Source organism: Aulostomus chinensis, chromosome 19 (genome assembly GCF_037954235.1).
Source record: "Aulostomus chinensis isolate RoL2024-O1b breed Wild chromosome 19, RoL_Achi_v1.0, whole genome shotgun sequence".
NCBI classification, from domain to species: domain Eukaryota; kingdom Metazoa; phylum Chordata; class Actinopteri; order Syngnathiformes; family Aulostomidae; genus Aulostomus; species Aulostomus chinensis.
Window position 1 is genome coordinate 21,971,498 of NC_141338.1, and position 20,381 is coordinate 21,991,878.

Genomic DNA, 20,381 nt, shown 5'->3' on the forward strand with positions numbered 1-20,381 from the left:
ACATTGTTACCTGGTTCACCTGGGTGGACGTCAGAGAGGCTCTTGCAGCATGAGTGTCTACATTTAAATACTCCAAAAAGCATACACAACACCTTTAACAATGACAGAGAGAGTTGCTGGAGTTTTATTGACGTCTGACTGACCGTGAGGAGTCTTTGTGTGCAGGGATGGAAACGTGTCATTGCAGGAATATATGGCGTTCATGATCAGTCGTGAAACAGAGAACGTGAAGTCAAGTGAGGAGATCGAGAGCGCCTTCCGAGCTCTCAGCACCGAGAACAAACCCTACGTGACTAAAGAAGAGCTCTACCAGGTCTGTTGGGTTCAGCCTCTGGATTCTGCCAGTCTGACCTTTATTCAGGGGTCTAACTTTGCTTTTGTTCTTCCAGAACCTGACCAAGGAGCAGGCGGACTATTGCCTCTCACACATGAAGCCCTACCTCGACAGCAAGGGCCGCGAGCTGCCGTCAGCCTTCGACTTTGTTGAATTCACCCGCTCACTCTTTGTCAACTGATCCCTCGCCCACCAGTGACTAATCGGGACGCGTTTCTCCCCACACACACTCTTAACACAACTATGGCTGAAACTGCATGATTGGCTTTAGAATTTCTCACCACTAAAACCTACCTGTGCTCTATGTAACCTGCTCACCTTCTAAATCTTTGTGCTTCTCATGGTAGCATAGTGGATCTGTCTGCATTTGAATGTGATTGTTTTAGCTGTGTTAGCTTGTGCTTTCAACAAATAGAACACTCGATAAGTAACAATAACGTTGGAACACCTGAACTGCAGTGTGCTTTAATAAACGCTACTGGTTAGAACTGGAAACCTCAACTGGTGAATTTATTTCCCTTCCACACTTGCATGGTCTATAAAAGACAGTCCACTGCTGGGCTTCATCCATCGCTCTGCCAGTGGCTCATTCTACCACTTGACTGGCGAGCTGCTCCAGCTGGCTGCTCTCTGTGGGCATCTGCTCTGTCAGATCGGTACTCAGCTGCCAAACGCTGACGGCCCCGTCTGTTTTCCCTACTGCCAGGAGACGTGGATTCTGACTGTTGAAGGCCAAACACATTGCAGCGTGGCCAGTACCTCCCGGGTCAATAATAGCCACTGCCCTCTGAGACCTGCGGCCCAGGTCAAACAGCTGCACCTCACCTGGGAGGGAGAGAGCAAATGTTCAGCTGAAAAAAATGGTTGTGTCTGACTTTGGGGTTTTAAAATCCAGCCAGTTCCTGTATAAATTGGCTGAATATGAAGTCTTGTCAGTGTGATGTACCTTGTCCAGAGGCTGCAGCAAAAAGCAGCGGCCGGGTTGGAGACCACTCCACCTTAAAGACATAGGAGTCAGAGACCCTGATGGAGAGGAGCGGGTTGGTCTGGAGCAGTGAGTGGAGGTGGGCCAGGCCATCAGTCCCTGCACTCAGAAAAATGTTCCTGAAGAGACACACCAGTCACACCAAGTCAAATTTCTACTGAGATGTCAAGGGTGACAACGTGCACACCCACCTGTGGAACGGCGAGCAGTGTATGGAGTGAACCGGGCCACTGGCTGGCTGGAAGGAGAAGACGGCCGGAGCTCTCAGTGGCACACTCTGACCTTCAGAAGCCACAGCAGCTGGCGTCTGGGAGGAGAAGGAGCATCTGAGGAGCAGACCTCCCTCAGACCCCACCAGGAAAGTATCTGAGTCCCAGGGGGACAGAGCCAAGGTTGTGACACCAACCGTGCTGCTACCTCGAGCCTAGGGACAGTTGAACAAAGTCAGCTCTTCTGGAAACACTGAAAACTGCCTGGTTTGGTAGGGTTTATTGATCCAGCAGCCGCCGTCGTGATGCCCTCAGTGTTGACTGTCACAGGCTGACGGAGCCGTTCAGCTGCACTCACAGATCATCATGAAGTGTTGTCACTTGGAAGCAAAAACAAGTTATTTCAGAGCAGAGACGATTACTAGAAGACGCCTCAACTCCCCCCCTTTACCTCACAAATCAGGATATGCCATCATCAGATCAATTCCATTTCCATCATCCAAACCTATTTAATGAAATCCCATCCACAACTTATTGAGTTCTCCTGCTAACAGACAACATATCACCAGCAGATGTACTGATGGTGATGAGCCTCTTCATCGTCACAGAAGATCTCAGCTGAGAGGAGAAGCAGCATCCAAGTTGAGGCTTGGTGCCCATAGGGGGGTCACATCAGAAGAGCAAGGGGTATTTAAAAAGTCCCTCCTACCTCAGTGCGTGTCATAGATCTGATGATGTCATGCCAGCTAAAGTCCTTCTAAACGTGTCCATGTGTGCAGCAGCAACTTCTGTTGCAGTGCTAAACTCTCAAGAGGAAACTGCTCAACTTGTAGCTTCTGAAATATGTTGGAGAGTGAAGACATGTTCTCTGGTTCTGGATTCATTTCTATTCCAGGCAGCATTTTAAGAACGGGAAAAGAGCCAGGACTGACGTGGAATTCCCATGAAAACATGACCTATGGATATTTGTTGACGCTGTTTAATCAAACTACCGCATCAAATCTTACAGGGAGGCTCAAATTACCTGATGATCTGAGTTCCTGCTGCAAGGGATTGTGGGACATTATCCTCTCCTCTTCCAGAGGAAGTGCTGGAGCTTCTTTCCTGAGTTTTAGTGAATTCAAACCGCTCTGATCATGGCGGCCAGAGAGCTACGAGGTGACGTCACTCAGGATCCTTCCTGCGTACAACAGACGATTGGAACACACCCCAGTTTACCAGCCCGTTGGTGCTACATGGAGCTGTGTGCATCACCATGTTCTACACAAACCTGACATGCATCTGACTTGTCAGTTTTGCTTAGCTGAGAAGTATTTCCATGGCCACCATGATTAGGGCTGTCTGAATCCTCCAAATCACGTAGGAAAGAAGGCTAAGTGCTTCCTCTATGAACTCCTTATGCATAGCTACACTGGAGTATCCTATCAAACAGACAGGGGACGAATGCTGACCCACAATCCCCCACGGCAGAAACTCTGACAATGACACACCACTCAGCTGTTCACAAAAACAATCAATCAGTAAAAGTGGTGCTGCGTCATGGACCTGGACCTGGACCTGGGCCTGGACCTGGGCCTGGACCTGGGCAGCAAGTCTGTTCATTAACGAATTTCAAGTCATATCAACATATCAAGTTGCTAGTTGATATGTTAACACACACACACACACACACACACACACACACAAACAATGAGAGTCAATCAGAATGACTTGACTGACCTGAACACAGAACCTCCAACTCTCTCATTATATTCTCATTTCATAAATCCTGATTATAGAGAAATATAAGTTATAGCAGCTTTAATCTGCAGCTGCAGTGTGTGAATGTGTGTGTGTGATCAACCTTCAGAGGTCTATAGGCAGGTGAGGGCTGTGAGGGTCAGGTTCCAGTGTGCTTTCATGCTGCGCGTCACCTTGAAACTGCTGCTGCTGCTGTGGGGAAGCTGCTGTCTCATCAGGGCATAGGCTGCAGTCAGGACAAGGCCGGCCTGCTCGGAGTCCACCAGCCACAGCAGTACCCGTCCTCCTGAGCATGCACTCAGCACACCAAACTCTCCTTTCTTGTCCAGAGGCACCCAGGAAACCTGAACGTGAAGAACAGGACACCAGGTGTGAGGTGGCTGTCTCTGGCGTAGCTGTGAATTGGTGCTGGTCGCAAAGAGTTGGAATGTTCTACTCTGCTGTGATCCCAACTGATTCATAGTTTATCCCGTCACAATCATGATGTTATGTTTGATTTGGTTGTAATTAAAACTATAACGCATCATATTTTCATAGAAGTTTCCCCTTCAAACCACTTCTCAGTTTGATCATTCAGTTCATCACCACCAGTCAATCTGTCTGTATTTCACACTAAATGGCGTTTGTGTCTGTGAGGACATTCCTGCACTGCCGGAAGAATGCTTTCTGAGCAATGGGTGGAGCTAGCTACTTCCTGTTAGCCTTCTGCTAACCTGGAACCTTGTAGAAGGTGTGGCTGACAGTTCTCACCTGATAAACAGGCTCTCGATGGCTGTCTACCGACATCCCAGTCCGAGCCAGGACGGGGTCCTTAGTCTGACTGGTGTCCCAGACCACCACTTCTCCACTGTACAGACCACCTGAAGAGCACATGCACACACGTGCACGCACACGTACGAGCACACACACACACACACACACACACACACACACAGTTTAGAGTGAGCTTCACTCCGCCAGTTGATGCTGTGGTGTGGTGGAAGCGTGGACCTGCGATGAAGGCGGGCTGCTCAGGGTGACAGCACAGAGCAGTGACGGCAGTGGGAACATCTATGACCATATCAGCGTGTTTGGGCCTCAGGTTTCTCCGGTCCAGGTTCCACGTGCACACATAGGAATTCTCAGTGCTCCAGTCTCCATCTAAAATGCTGAAGATGGAAAAACACACTAGGGGAGTTTCTCAGTGCTTTGTTTTCAGCGATTCTGAGAATGGAGGTCTGGGATCAATGTTAGTGGGTAGAACTCTGACCTACCGACCATAAGCACAGGCCAGAACTGCACCAGTACAACTCCACGACAGACTGGTCACATGAAGATCTCTCTCTTGAGCACTGGGATGCTGAAGTCGATGGAGGCATGAAAGCTGCAAACACAGGAGACTCACCCATTACCAGCTGTTGAAACAGCAGCGTTTATCTTTGACCGAGGTGCTGCTCCCGCTGCTCACCATGTGACTGCAATCATCCCAGTTCACCTGGAAGCCATCGAACGCATGACTCCTGGCATTTCTGACCAGCTCCCTGATGACCACGTCCTCAACCCGGAGCAGGAAGTCTTTCAGGCCAGGCGCCTGCAGCTGGTCATGGTGCTGCAGGAGAAGCTGCTCTGTGGCGCCATCCTGGAGCTCCGTCTGGGTCCAGCTGCTGCTGTTGGTCCCAGTCTGTGCGTGTGCTTCAGCAGACTGCTGCTCTCTGGTCTGACAGCCTCTCTGAATCACATGCGTGTTCTTCAGTGAGTTAACATAGAACATTATGCATTTTTCACCGTTTCAACATTGATGAGAGTGTGGCACTGCAGTGTTGAAGGTCTCCTTACTGAACAGTGTCTCCTACCTGGTAGGTGGAGGCGGCTTCACAATGTTGGGGATGTGAGTCAGACCAACCCCCACCTGGTTCAACTCCTACTCACTAGACCACAGCAACTTTTTATTTATTGTCTACATCTACATCATCAGAATCATGTTCTACAAACATACAGTACAGTAGAAGGCAATATGCAACTTAAGTTGCTGTGACAATCCGAAAAACAACCAAAAACACAGGAGTCATCAGACCTGGAGGAGGAGGAGGAGGAGCTGAACCTAATCTCACTGTGTGGAGCAGCAGCATGGAGCATCCCCAGCCATCTAATTTAATACTTGAAGGATACTGCATTTATGAATAGGATACAATTTCTTTCTTTACTGTTGGATTCTTTCTTTTGTTGACGTTTTCCGCCTAACTTACTGATTCTCACTCCAGACCGGTAGGTTGCAGTAATGCGCCTGTACGTCCTCCGTCAATCTCAAAGAAGAATCTTAATCGTCGGCCATCCGTCCATCCATTTTCTACACCATTTAACTCATGGCTTGACTGTTAGGGGTCGGGGGGTCGGGGCTGGAGCCTATCCAAGTTCTCGTTGCGCGAGAGGCGGGGTTCACTCTGAACGGGTCGCCATTCCGTCGCAGGGCCAATCGTCGACCAGTAACGTCATTTTGCGTTTAGCCGCCGAGGCTAAATGTGTCTGCATCCTTCGTTAAGTGGTTCTGCCGCCGTGTGACGTTTTACCGAGGAACCCGAGCTCTTCCTCGCTGCTCCGCCTTGCTCTACTGTTAGCTCCCATCATGCTAGCTGACAACCGCGGGACACCGCAGGCCTGCACAATCCTCCCTTCGTCCTAATAATGGAGCTTTTACTGACTGAAAGACTGTTGCTCAAACGTACCGACTCCTGCACCGCTTGCTGGGATTTCCTCCACGATGACGGGATGTCCAGTGAAGGAAAGACTTCGTCAGTAAACATTCTTAACTGTCAATACAGACGTCATATAACAGTGCACACTAGCTGGGCCAACTAACATCGTGACGTGACCCAGGAATCAACAGGTTTGCGGAATATCTGCGTGGTCCCGTTCTCTCCGGTCCCGCCGTTACCGTGGTTACAACGCGGGAGAAACCCCGCCCTCACTTCCGCTTTGGTTAAACAGCACAAAACAACCCGGGAGCACGACACCCAGCACACTGATGTGGAGGATCAATAAATGCGTTGTTGAAAGATTAAATATGCAGTTGAAGATAGTAGTGCACAATACTGCAGCTGTTCCCTCTTTGTTTTAAGGAGTAAGTAACGATCCTGGGTTAGGATTAATAATGCAATGTAGTGGATACCCACCCATCGTCATCTTCCGCTTATTCCTACACATTAAGGTTCACGGGGGTGGAGCCTATCCCAGCATCTACGGGTGAGAGGCGGGGTTCAAGGTCGCCAGTCCATCGCAGGGTCAACATAGAGAGACGAACAACCATTCACACCTCAATTTAGAGTATCAATCAGCCTCGTCCCCAATTGCATGTGTTTGGATGGTGGAGTACCGGGGAGAACATGAAAATTCCACTCAGAAAGATCCCACCCCTGAGCCGGGACTCGAACCCGCAACTTGTAGTTGTGAGGCCACAGTGCTGACCACTGCACCACCGTACTGCCGTAGCGGCTGTCGGTGGGCAGAATTCTGTTTGCAAAAGCCGAATTCCAACCACCTAAGTTTGAGCTGCATAATTACGTTTGAAAAAAAAAGTATTTTAATATGTTTGAATCACATAATTTGAATTGACTTGTTCGGAACCGAATATCCCACTGTATTAAGTTATAATGATTCTGTCATGTAAACATAAATTAAGTGTGTAACACACAGACATCCAAACATGGCGACCTCCCCTGTGAGCTCATCCTGTCAGGCCTCTGTGAGGCATTTTCGTCTTAGAAATCAGTTGACCACCGGTCGATGCGGATGGCCGCCCACTCCGAGCCTGGTTCTGCCTGAAGTTTCTTCCTGTTAAAAGTGAGTTTTTCTCGCCGAGTGCTTGCTCACGTGGGAACGTTGGGTCTCTCTCATCCCAATGAAAGAGGAAGCTGCTAGACCTGCTCTTTGTATGAGGTGCCTTGAGGTGGCTTTTGTTGTAAATTGATGCTGTATAAATAAAGATTGATTAAAGGATTCTAACCATATTTTAAATCATACCTTTATAATTGGTGCAAATTTCAAACTTTAGAGTGTCATATTTTCATATAAATCCTCGGGGGGGGGGGGGTTCTGTTTAGAAGGGGGACACCATCTACTTCTGGCTAGCCTTCTGGGGATGAATCATTTAATAGTGCAGCTCCTCTAGACTTTCCAAACGTTACCATACCAAATGGATCAAATTCTGATGGAGCATGAGTCGTCAGGGCTTGATTGAGGCTCCAAACTATTAATCCTCCATTTTACAGCAGAAAGTGTCACTACAGAGTCATCCTCAGAGCCCATCAGCTGTGTCTGAGGATGTAGCCTCTGAGAACAAGGGCCAGTATTTCATGGTTCCGGTGTCGCCAGCAGATTTCTGGTCCCAGACTTCCTCTCTCTGTCCACTGCTCATTGTGTATAGACTTTACAGCAACTTGAGACGTTTGCATGGAGTAGAAAGATGATAAAGATGTGCATTGTTTGTTTCAAAAGTAGTCAGTTTTGTTCATTCAACAGTTTTTAACCACTAAACCCACCTTGTTCCATCATCAGACTGCAGACATTTTCCAACCTTGCACTCTGGCTTGGCAGCGCGGTGGTGCAGTGGTCAGCACTGTGGCCTCACAGCAAGAAGGTTCCGGGTTCCAGTCCTGGCTCCATCACAGGATCTTTCTGTGTGAGTCTCCATGTTCTCCCTGTTCCTGTGTGGGTTCTCTCTGGTACTCCAGCTTCCTCCACAGTCCAAAGACATCAAGAGGGACCAGGTTAATCCAGACTCTAAATTGACCGTAGGTGTGACTGTGAGTGTGAATGGTTGTCTGTCTCTATGTGTTGGTCCTGTGATGGACTGGTGACCTGTCAAAGGTGTACCCTGCCTCTCGCCTGAAAGCCACTGGGATAGGCTCCACCCCCCACGACCCTGAACAGGAATAAGGGGAACACAATGGATGGATGGATGCACTCTGGCTCATGTGTTCATCTCTTTTGTGCTCCACACAGACTTGATGTGGACGTAACTGAGGTCCGCTCTAACCTGACTGGTCAAAGCTGCTCCAATGGAAAATGAAGCCAGAAACTTCCTGACATTTCCCCCCTGCAGACTGCAGATTCTGTGATTGTATACATAATCTGTTTACAGAGGCAACATCAGAAAGAGCTGTGGTGAAGCCTGTGACTTTAAGATGGGTGGAAAGTTGATTAAAATAACTGTCACTGCCAGAAGATGGAGACAAATGTCCCCTATTGCTTTCAAAAAATGACCTTCAACAAGTTAATTCAGCTAGGCTATACACTACACTGCCTCTTAATGTTTTAATGTAATGTTTTTATGTACTTACTGAGGAATTTCTTAGTAGCAACTTATTGAACAGGGGCCTGAAGACCCTTTGAGCAAAATCAAGACATCTGATGTGTTAAAATAAACAGACATAGACTGGCTGGTGTGTGTACGTGTGGTGCATTCAGGGCTACAACAAGGTCTACTTTGTAATTGCAAAAAAACATTAGACTGACCTGGTGGTTTTTAACCCAGGTTCATTTATGCATTGAACACATTGTTCAGTTCCTGGTTTCCAGGGTTTGAATGATAATCAGGATGATCTTTCCATGTGCAGCCCAGGCACTTTTCCCCAGGAGTGTTAAAGGCCAGAATAACTTTCCAGGTGTCGGGGAAATTCTTGAAATGGTAGTTATTAAATACCAGCAGTACTGATGGTTCACATAGCTGTTTCTGGTAGGGGGAACTTTCTAAAATGTTTCTCAGCTACAAGCCTATCAGGTCTCAGGTGATCAGCATTGAAGCTCAAGTGTCATTTAAAATAGTGCTCACATGACCTACAACAACAGACGAAGCTGTAAGAACATTGAAAGCTTGGAGTCCCAATATATTTTCAGTATATTTAAATTTGACCGAAAGCACCACAAACCTCATTCAGCACAATCATCCATTTAAAAGAATAAGACAATAAAATTATGTTTCTCAGAGGATCATTTTGATTGGCCCGGAAGAATGTGATGGCTGTACAGGGAATCTTGGCTAATGATGGTATACAAATTAATTTTTTGGTTGTCCAACTCAATTACTCACGCAATCAGACAGATTATGATAAGACAATTTCTCTTAATATGAAATGTTAAACCATTTAATGCCACTTATCAAGTTATATCACAGGGAATTCCATGTGTTGACTGATTTCTTTTGTCTACAACTGCAAGGCAGAAAGCCTCTTATTGACTGTCAGAGAACAGAAAGAAATTAAGATGGTTGAGATTGAATTAGAGCCTAATGCTCTCTGTTGAAGAAAGCCTCATTAAGTTTACAGCTTTACACACAGGACTTCCAGTAATCATACACAAGTTGTCAAGGATGGGAAACCAAAGTAAAAGAGCGCGCTTACCGGGACTTGTGTGCCGCCTGTTGCCGTGACGTGTTGCACTCCGGCCAGCTGGGGGCGGTAGAGCGCCGCCAATATGTTCAGCGGCGGAGCGCCACTGAGAGAAACAAGCGTGCGAAACTGCGCTCATCCCTCCTCATCGTGTGCTTTTAGACACGCACTCTATGTAAGGTGGAAGTAATTTTTAACCTCCAGAGAAGAGTTACACACCGCTAGAAAATACATCTGGCCTGAAGAGTCACGATAGAAACGGCAGCCATGTCAGCCTCATCGACGAAAGTCAGTAGGAAGGGTAATTCAAATCACGACGGAGCGGACGAGACCTCTGGTAACGTTAAGGAATGGCGGTTATTGCTTACAACGCCATTTTCATTAGTTTTCATCGTTTTGTGATTCATTTTCTATGTAGTTAGTTGTGCACTGACAATGTAACTCGCTCAGTGTGAGGTTGAACCGCACGGTTCAGCGTTTGCAACACACTTGCGTCGGTGCTGGATGCCTTTGTGTGCGGCTGTCACAGGGATGTAGCATGCTAGCCTGTGCTAATTGTTTGGTCAACTTGAATGGTTAGCTAGCTATTAGCTTACATTAGCTACCAGTTTAAATGAGGGAGGCCGGTGTTTGCGTCGCTTAATCTGCATATAGCGCGATGTGCACGTCTTGTTCATGGAGATCCACCGGGAAGGTTTAGTCAGCCGCTCGTTACGTTACCGTGGACGCCGCTAGCAGCCGCGCGTCTGCTCACCGTCTCCATGGCTGAAGCCTTAAACACGACCACAGCTAACGCGAGTGCAGTATTCACGGTAGACGCTGTGCAGCCAGAAAGCGCCGACCACTGATGAGATGATACATGTGAATGGCTCACTACTGGACCTGGATAGAATTCTAACGCTCACTGCCCGCACGGTTAACCGCGGCCGGAGCGGCTCGACTCCCCTGTAGATGTGTTGACTGTGCTTAGTGTCCGCGGCTGGAACCGAGCAGCGAGACGCTGCAGAGCCCCTCATTCAAACCAGGCCGCCTTTAGCTGCAACAGGAAGCCCCAGTTTACAGAGGGTCTGATCAGACGCACGCGCGGACACCACGCCGTGCACGATGTGCAGAGTGATTTTAAATTACACCTGCACCTTAAGAAACAGTCTTTGTGGAATTCTGGAATTGACCGGTTACTTTCTCTATGTTTCTGTTGTCTAAGTGAGGCTTTCTGTGCTTCTGAGATTAAGTATTGAGTTTATGTTCAGTTTCACCAACCTTTTAAACTTTGAACTTGTAGTTAAGACTGAATATTTTCCATCAATTTTGAAAGGTGTCTGACCAACATGTCAGGTGGATAATGACAATCCTGGCCCTCCTGCTGTGGTGCTGTCCCCGCACTCTGAACTGGCCCTCGCTGCTGTGACCGAATGTCCTCCTCAACTCTAGATCCTTAGTAATGATTGTCACAGTTAAGAACAAAGATTCCATTCTATACTGTTTATGTATTTATTCTTAAATCAAACAAACCCAAACCTCGGTTGTTAGCTTGACTAAGGATTCCTCATGTTCTCTGTTTCAGTCATTGATGAGATTACTGAGCTCAAGATTTGAGGTAGTGATAGAAGTCATGCTTCTGTTCAGTGTGTTGAACATTTTTGTGTTTGAGTGGAACTCTGATAACAGTCTGAGTTACTCACTTGAGACGTATGGGGGGCTGTTGTTCTTGTTGTCAGGTTATCCTGTATTAGTTCAACAACTGGGGAATGTCTAGTCTTCCAGCAGCAGGTCCTCTACGCTGCTTCAGCTACTCTAGAGACTTAAGGAAATGTTAAGCTCAGTGTTCTAAAGAGGCAAGCGTAGATGCTGCGATAACATCAGGTTCCTCAGACCTGGACTGTATTTCCAAAGAACCTCTCTGAAATCCTAACTTAGGTGCCCATTTAATATAAACGCTAGAGTAGCAGATAGATGATTTAATGGCTTTAAAGCTACATCAAGTTTCCAGTCCACAATCCAAAATTAAAATAGTCTTGTTTTCCTTTCAGAAAAAGAGCAACAGGAAGCAATCGAACACATTGACGAAGTACAGAACGAAATTGACAGGTGAGTGTCTGTCTTGTTTGAATTCATAAAGGAAAGACAAAGAAAACAGTTCTCATGTTTCTGCCCCCCCTCCACAGACTGAACGAACAGGCTAGTGAAGAAATTTTAAAAGTAGAGCAGAAGTACAACAAATTACGCCAGCCATTCTTTCAGAAGCGATCAGAACTCATAGCCAAAATCCCCAACTTCTGGGTCACAACATTCGTCAACCATCCACAAGGTAACTTGCTACATTTTTATTAGTGTTTATGATTTTAAGTAGTTGATGATGTGTTTACTGGAGCCTGACCGGGTCATTGGCCACCTGGCTGATGTGAACCAGTTACTATTGCCAGAGATGTTTGATAATGGAGTAGAATGTGTTATTGGTGAGAGTTCAGTCGTTGAAATGATAGAATCTCTCACTGGCATCAGCATCGGTTTGGCTCCAGTATTTACAACTGCATGTGTTTTTGTTCCTCTTTGGTGGACTATGTGGAAGAGAGAACGGTGAAGTGAGGCTAAACTAACCGTGTGTGTGACCTGTAGTTTCAGCTCTTCTGGGGGAGGAGGATGAAGAAGCACTCCATTACTTGTCGAGGGTGGAGGTCACAGAGTTCGAGGATATCAAGTCTGGCTATAGAATAGATTTTGTGAGTATCGTGTCAAGTGGAACAGTTGCATCTTGGCCCAAGCAGCTGCTCAGAGATGCTGGTGCACAGAACTCATTATCGCATGAACTGTCTAACAAAGCATGGTGGGGAATCAACAATGGAATCTTTATCATACCCAGTGGTGGAAATTGGCGAGGGCCACGGGTCATTTGGCCCCCCAATTTCACCAAGAATGCCCCCCAAAAAAACCCTCCTGGGGTGGGCAAAATTGCCCCAAAGTTTTTACCAACAATTTATTGTTCTCCTGGCATTAACAAGGTTGCACTGATTACGTAAATGGGAGGGTGCGCGCCTCCACCTCTCACACATTTGACGACGCTCCTCACTACATCTCCTACCTGAAGCTGCCTTGCTGCGGTAGATCATAGACCGCTGTTTGGTGAAGCCAATTAAACCACCCACCTACCAAAGTGAACCAGTCACAGTTCCTCCACCAGATCCTACCAAAACTCCCACATACACGTCAACAAGAGATGGACCCTGCCAGCAAGGATTTTGAACTGTAAATTCTTGACTGGCCCACGGCGACGAAGCATTATCCTGATTTGCTCTGGTCTCATCTAGTCTGGTAGCATGCGGCTGCCTGAGTGAGCACAATACTACTTTGAGGTACTGCAACGTTACCGTTACATCACTCATGGTGTCGTAACACTGTGAAACAGTTTAGCAAGGTAGCTAATATTTAAGCTAGGTTAGCCTAGCTCTCTTTAGCCTGCTAACATATCATGTCACGCTGGACTGATAATATCAGTGATGTGCACCATGAGAGGAGTTAGAGCGCCATCTACTGGATACACAAGGACAACATTTCTAAGAAAAACATCTTATTAACAGCGTTTATTACTGAAAATTATGTTTTTAAATCAGCCAACTTTTGGCCGATTACAGATTATGCTCTAATGTTATAATTAGCCGATTAAACCGGTGGGCCAAGTTTATAGTCGGGCCCTAAAAATGATCAAGCTCTAACTACAATTTTTTCCATAGCTCTCGGTCATTTTAAAAATTCCCCCAATTTTGTAAACCGTGAGGGCCAACATTGCCCTCAAAATATTTTCTCAATTTCATACCCTGATTGTGAATATCCCAGTTTGACACAGGAGGAAGATCACACGCCACCTCTGCAGTTTGGCCAGTATTACCTCGCACCTCATGTAATAGTTTCCTGTCCAAATAAGACTCAAAATGTAATCAGTAGTCACAATTTGTGATGGGGACTAAAGTCAAATTAAATCTTCTCTGAAGAAGTGAAGGTTGGTGCGGAGAGGAATCTCGTCTGTGTGTGAGAGCGACACCAGGGACTGTCGAGAGTGCGGACTGAACCAGAGTAACAGAATACTACAGTCCCACGGCTCCTGCGTGTGTTTACTTTGTATATGGAGTTAGATATTGATTCAGATGTTTCTCTTCTGCAGTATTTTGATGAGAACCCGTACTTTGAGAACAAAGCCCTCTCCAAAGAGTTTAATGTCAACGACAGTGGAGATCCTGTTTCAAAATCCACTGAAATCAAATGGAAAGCTGGAAAGGTTGGTTGGTTCCTGGCATTCTTCTGAGCTTTTCATGACTCACGTGTGTATTTGTACCACAACAGCCTCATACATGTAGCAGTCTTCTGCTCATTTGCATTTCTAGTGATCTCGTCTGTTTTGTTTTTTCATGTGTGGCCACATTCGTAGTTGTTTTGGTCCGATTGAGACTTTGCTCTTGCTATCTTAAACCAAACCCGTTTTCCTGCTCAGGACCTGACGAAGCGTACAGGCCAGACTCCCAACAAGGCTGGGAAGAAGAGGCAGCACGAGGAGCCCGAGAGCTTCTTCACCTGGTTTACTGACCACTCGGACGCAGGCGCTGACGAGCTGGGGGAAGTGATAAAGGACGACATCTGGCCCAACCCGCTGCAGTACTACCTGGTAGGAGCGCGTGTGTGTGTAAATGGGATGTCACTGTGAAGAGCTTTGTGTGCTGTGAAGGAAGAGCAACATAGTCGATTCACCATTTCTCTGCTGCCGACTGTTGGCGTTCACCCAGCTTAGCTAACTAGCAGTCAGCCGTCCAGTGAAGGTCTGGAGCTCTCTAACGCACCAGAGAGGACAGAAATGTCTCTATCTGCTGGTCTGGCTCTAAAATCCGACAATATGTGAATTTCTCAAAATATTGACTTGTTCCTTTAATTCTGCGTCTACATGCTTCATTAAGTAAAGTAAAAATGCCGTGCGCCAGATGTAGGTTGCAGTTATTATTTATTTGCAGCTTTGCACCAATGAAGATACAAACCAGTAGTATTCAGCCCTCGAGCAAAACGAAATCTGATTTTGAGAATGAGTTTTTGGTTTGTTTGAAATTCTACTTAATTTGAGAACATTAGAGCTTTAATGTTGTGTTTACAGGTACGTGTTCACTCTGTTGATGAGTTCCTATGTTGTGAGTGGGCAGAAATCATTAGGTCTTGGTGGTCTATGGTCAAACTTGGTGAGGGGAGGGCCAATGCAATACAAATGGGTTGTGAGGCCGATTAGTCATAGCACCACCTGGTGGTGGAAATGACAAGGGCTCTTTTAAACAGTCCCAGTGAGTCAACCAGAGCCATCTCACATTTGATCTGAAACACACATAAGTGGTACTGCATCAAGAGGCAGCCACATATTATTAGTTGAAGCAAGTGGCGCCCCCTAGCCCCCAATTACATACTGCAGAACTGTCCAAAAACAAACCTTTATACGCTTATTTGTAATTTCGACCTGGGCAAAGTTGTAACGAGCTGATGGACCGAAGTGCAGCTATTGTTAGTAGTGTGAAACTGAAATGATAGCCCCGTGGGGATGTGTGTGTGTGACAGCGTCTGTGAAGCAGAGACACACACACATACACATGAATTTCCAACCTGGGTAAACCTAGTGGACACGGGAAGTGAAATTTGCACCACAGTGCAGCATCAGTCAGCTCCTTCAAGCCAAATCCACAGCGCGCGCACACGCAGGCACTGCAGCTCTTTTTAGGACCCAAGCAGAGTGACTGGGCCTGGACGTTGGCTTTGGTGGACGTCTGAACATTGCAAGGGAAATGATAAACACTGAATGTGTCTCCAACATCAAACCAGGACCATGTGATTAATGCGTCAATGCTCCTCAGGTCCCAGACATGGAGGATGAGGAAGGTGATGGTGAAGATGAAGACGATGAAGAGGAGGGCCTGGAAGATATTGATGAAGGGGAGGAAGAGGACGGTGAGGATGAGGATGAGGACGGAGAAGACGGAGAGGTAACGACCCGACAGATCTGGAGTGTTTCAGCCGTGATGGCTCGTAATGTAGGTTTCCAGTAACTCAGGTTTATTTCCTCTCAGGATGATGGCGAGGATGATTGAACACTCCTTCGCGTCCTTCCTTCGTGGTCATCTACAACCCACGGGAGCAATTTTATTTTTTGTTGTTGTCCTGGATTGGGGAGGGCAGTTTTGTTTTCTTCCTGTGTGTTGTCCGCCTGTCTGTCCTCTTCCCGTGCAGCCGACGCCTGCCCATCATGTCTCCAGTCACAGCAGGTCTTCATCGGCTCTCTGGAAGTCTCACCTATCACGTTTTTCTCTACATCTCCCAAAGACATGCAAAAGAATAATAAAAATTTAAAAATGGTAGCATTCTGCACGGCATCGACGTAGATTTCAGAAACCTACGATAGCAATTTCTATGTAAAATATCAAATTACAGTTTCTGTTGAAGTTGTGAGTTCAATAAAAAATAAGCCATGGTGCAGTGATAAGTTCATCATAGCATCCTTAGCCACTTTTATATATATAAAACTATAAATGTGTATTATATCCGGAGGGGCGGGGATACTTAGGTTTCTTAGAAGTTGCATTTTCCTTTGTGACTTATTGTACTAATGGAACTGATTGAAAGCACCAGCTTGTTCCTTGCAATCCTTGTAAAAGTTTTTGGATATTCACGTCCTGGCGAGAGTCCCTGAGTGGAGGCGGTGAAGGGGAGGGTTGACACAAACGCTGGACTTCTGTTAAATACCTTTGCATTACTTTGTTTTACAGACACCCAAAACCATGTTTGAAGTGTACATTTTTTATAAATCTAAAAATCTAATTTTGATCTTGGCTTAATATTTTGAGATGGGGGATATGGGGGTGTTGTGTTCAACTGGAAACCTGTTAAGAAATCAAGTTTACCAATTTCTTTGTTGCAATAAATCCGTACCTGATGTTTGGAGTAGTTTGATCATATTTGGGCATTTCAGCAGCAGCTATTACTACAGTACTACATCAGCTAATGCTGGGTTTATTTTAACAGGCTTGCCAGCACTAGACACTGTCCCAGCCTATCTCAACAGTGCCCCTAACCATATATTCGGTGGTTGCACCTGAAAAACAAAACAAAAAAAAATGAAATTCAAAACTGATAAATCAGGAAGTTGTGATTGAGCCTCAGCACAGGCTCGGTGTCCAGCTGCTGTGGATTCTAATATGAAGACTTGTTGTATGAAACTGATTTCTAATGTGACTGTTAACCATTACTGTTTAGGTGTGTCCTGTTAATTCCCACCTTGTTGCAAGTGGGGTTTTAAAATAAACATTTTGGATGGACCCGTCTTTTACAGTGCTGATTTATTGGATCCGTCTGTTTAGCTGCCAGGCCTGCTCAGAGGTGAGATGAAGAACAAGCTTGTAATGATGCAGACAGGATCCTAGTAGTTCCCACTGATGGAAAAGTATGACTCTTCACAAGCGCTTAATAGTGTTATCACTGTTTATTCATAATGACGCATGACCTTTGCAGCCATTTCTGCCAGTGTGATGAAGAAAACTGATCCTGTAAGTCACTTTAATAAGAAAATATCCAAGACTTTTTTGGAGTTTAAATCCAGGAAGTGTTGAAGTTTGTGCATTTGCACATACGTCACACCTGGAGGAGACCTGTGAGCAAACAGTGAACTGTTGGGGGTGTTCGTGTTACCAGCACCAGCCTCCAATCCACGTCTTCACTCAGGTGCTCTTCTTTTCTGTCTTGCAGCAAATCAGCAGGTAAACAACTGGTTTGTTTCTGATGAATGACATTCACTTCTGGACCTGTCTGGTAACGGCTTGTTTATCTGGTCACTTTGGAGCCAAAACAGTTTGGACCCCCCAGAGTGAATCAGGTTGTAAAGTGTGACCCCTGGTGATGCCTGATCATGTGGCGTGTGAACAAAAACGTTCATACAAGTTGTCTCGTGTGAACGTTCCAGCCATCTGTCAGGCTAGAATGTCCAGTACTGTGAAATCAGCTTGACTACTACTACTACTACTACTACTACTCCTACTACTATAGCAGGAGGAGCAGAGGCAGGATTTTTAATGTAAGAAACATGTCTAGAGGTGAAGAGTGTGTGACTGCCTTGTGAGAACGTTCTTACAGTAGTTCTGTTACCTGCTCTATCCTTCGTTAGTGTGGGTGTCTCACTAACGAGGATATAATCCAGCGGCGGGTAACTGGTCAACAATTCAGCAGAATCATCTTCATTAACATAGTAAGAAACTTTGTCTAACTACTGTGACGTCATGGAGCAAAAGAGCAAACTTCACGTGCACCAGCAAATGTTCCAGCTCCCACCCTGGCAGCTGGAACATTTGCTGGAAGTGGGTTCTCCCTCAGAGAATCAGGCCTCTATCAGCGGGTTTCCACAGGTCCGTCCAACACTGACAGCAGCAGACTGGGGTTCTCTATGTGTCAGCAAGAACTGCGGGTCATGATGCTGCCCTCAGGTACGCGGGCCGCGTGTCTCCAACCGCCATCTTGCTAAGGTCCTCTAACCCACTGGATCTCAAATGGGGGTACGTGGAGGTACTCCAGGGGGTACGTGAAGCTTTACAAAATTAAAAAAAAAAAAAGCAGTAATCCTAATAATAATTAAGTCTTGAGAAACAATTATATTGTAAAAAGTTCCATAAAATACAAATGTATGTTCATATACTGAATTCTATTTTCAGTATTCAATTTTAATATCCTTAATAAACAGACTCTCCCCAAACCAAGTTAGTTTGACCCACTGATCCTGCATCACTCGTCAATAACCTGCCGTTTCCATGCCGACGCACTGTGACGATGGAGACGTGGCTAAAGCGCAGCAATGCTGCTGAAAATACGGAGAAACAAGTGGAAAAGAAGGCAAACCAGTGCTGACGAAGTACCAAAAGTAGGAACCAATGGCACTGTGTGTTTTTTTCGCAGGGAGAAATTAGCCAAGGCTAGCAGATCATTGATATTAGTTGTTTAACTTAAATAAATCAGACACTGATGGCACAGCACTGTATTTTTTTTATTTTCTACCAAAAATGATTTTTGTGTGTCAGGGGGTGCTTGACTACAAAATATTTCAAAGGGGGTTCATCACTGAAAAAGTTTGAGAACCACTGCTCTGACCTATGGAGGAGCTCCAGACTGGTGGAGGATTTGACTGTAGAGCTGTTTGGAGGTTCGGATGATGAAGATGCCAAAATTAAGCAACAAGGAAGAACATTTCCCTGGCGTGAAGCTGTTTTATTGAGTTCTATTGATTTTAACAGCTACACATCGGAATTAATTGTAGTTGTGACATCATCCCTCTAAGAGAACTTCAGCTACAGGAAAAACAAGGATTCATATCCTTAACCAGTGGTATATCCATATGCAAGATGAGGAGGATGTTTGTCAGTTGTGTTACTGAATGTGTTGCTGTATTTAGTATGAAATGAAACAAAATTAGGCTGCACGGTGGTGCAGTGGTCAGCACTGTCACCTCACAGCAAGAAGGTTCAAGGTTCCAGTCCCAGCTCCAGCACGGGATCTTTCTGGGTGGAGTCTCCATGTTCTCCCTGTTCCTGCTGGGTTCTCTCTGGTACTCCAGCTTCCTCCACAGTCCAAAGACATCAAGAGGGGACCAGGTTAATCCAGACTCTAAATTGACCGTAGGCGTGGCTGGGAGAGCCAATGGTTGTCTGTCTGTATGTGTTGGCCCTGTGATGGACTGGTGACCTGTCCAGGGTGAACCCTGCCTCTCGCCCGTAGATGCTGGGATAGGCTCCACCCCCCCCCCCCCACCCTTAACAGGAATAAGGGGAAGACGATGGATGGATGGATGGAAACAATTGTTCACACACTCATGAATGATAATTTGACTGCTGATGATAATGTTACATCTTCACTTCACTCAGTAACTGCATTGTTTGTTATATTTATAGCCCTTAGTTCTGTCATTAAAAGGAAATTATGTCATTTTCACAATTTATATACCACAAAGATTATATTTCAGGGACACCTCTCTAACCAGATCACTACTCTAGATGGCATCACCCTTACCCTGAGGACAACTGCAAGGAACCTTGGGGTCATTTTTGACCAGGACCTTTCCTTCAGCTCCCACATAAAGCATGTGACTAGGACCGCCTTCTTCCATCTGCGAAGTATCGCTAAGATCAGGAAGATCCTTTCCCAGAGTGATGCTGAAAAACTGGTGCATGCATTCATCACTTCTAGGCTGGACCACTGCAACTCTCTCCTGTCAGGATGTCCTAAAAACTCCCTAAAGAGTCTCCAGCTGGTCCAGAACGCTGCAGCCAGGATTCTGATGGGAGATTAGTCCCTACTGTCCGACCAGAGCACTCCGCTCCCAGAATGCAGGTCTGTTAGTGACTCCCAGTATCTCTAAAAACAGACTGGGAGGTGGAGCCTTCAGGTACCGGTTCCTCTACTGTGGAACCAGCATCTCTCCATGGGTCAGAGAGGCAGACACTTTAACTACGTTTAAGTCCAGGCTTAAGACTTTCCTCTATGACAGAGCCTTCAGTCAGGACTGGTTCAGGTAGCTCTGAACCATTGATAGCTATGCTGCTACAGGCTGAGACTGCTGGGGGACACATCAGGTTACATGGAGCCCTTCCCTCCTCTCCTCTCCTCTCCTCTCCGCATATTTTTTTTAACTGTCATTATCAGTATCTGTTGCACTTTGTAGTTTGGCCTTGGTGTCTTGCATTTTCTCTGTTTCCACA

At 46.1% G+C, this 20,381-nt stretch overlaps 3 protein-coding genes and 1 long non-coding RNA gene across 10 annotated transcripts in view; 3 read left to right on the top strand and 1 right to left on the bottom strand.

The window, feature by feature from the left end:
* Window positions 1-828, top strand: part of sptan1 (spectrin alpha, non-erythrocytic 1) — a 44,154-nt gene extending 43,326 nt beyond the window's left edge. For all 7 annotated transcript variants that reach the window (XM_086187480.1, XM_086187483.1, XM_086187482.1 and 4 more), the window contains 2 exons: window positions 166-313; window positions 390-828. In XM_086187480.1, coding sequence (XP_086043606.1) covers window positions 166-313; window positions 390-515 — 274 coding nt within the window. In that variant the 3' untranslated portion in view covers window positions 516-828. The remainder of the gene's footprint in view (window positions 1-165; window positions 314-389) is intronic.
* dync2i2 (dynein 2 intermediate chain 2) lies at window positions 92-6,204 on the bottom strand. The gene is made up of 9 exons (XM_086187487.1): window positions 5,971-6,204; window positions 4,716-4,976; window positions 4,522-4,631; window positions 4,259-4,416; window positions 4,019-4,128; window positions 3,442-3,612; window positions 1,511-1,743; window positions 1,281-1,438; window positions 92-1,159 (listed from the first exon to the last, which is right to left on the bottom strand). Exons 1-9 carry the CDS (start codon window positions 6,046-6,048, stop codon window positions 921-923), a joined length of 1,518 nt encoding a protein of 505 aa, XP_086043613.1. The 5' UTR covers window positions 6,049-6,204; the 3' UTR covers window positions 92-920.
* On the top strand, window positions 5,587-8,675 carry LOC147244398 (uncharacterized). Its single transcript, XR_015110407.1, has 3 exons — window positions 5,587-7,084; window positions 7,799-7,922; window positions 8,246-8,675. It is a non-coding gene; the product is annotated as an uncharacterized LOC147244398 (long non-coding RNA).
* Window positions 8,676-9,733: 1,058 nt separating this feature from the next.
* Window positions 9,734-16,580, top strand: LOC147244399 (protein SET-like). Its single transcript, XM_086187489.1, has 8 exons — window positions 9,734-9,967; window positions 11,661-11,718; window positions 11,796-11,938; window positions 12,247-12,350; window positions 13,787-13,900; window positions 14,114-14,284; window positions 15,504-15,632; window positions 15,717-16,580. The coding sequence occupies exons 1-8, from the start codon at window positions 9,898-9,900 to the stop codon at window positions 15,735-15,737; spliced, it is 810 nt and encodes a 269-aa protein (XP_086043615.1). The 5' UTR covers window positions 9,734-9,897; the 3' UTR covers window positions 15,738-16,580.
* The last annotated feature ends 3,801 nt before the right edge of the window (window positions 16,581-20,381 follow it).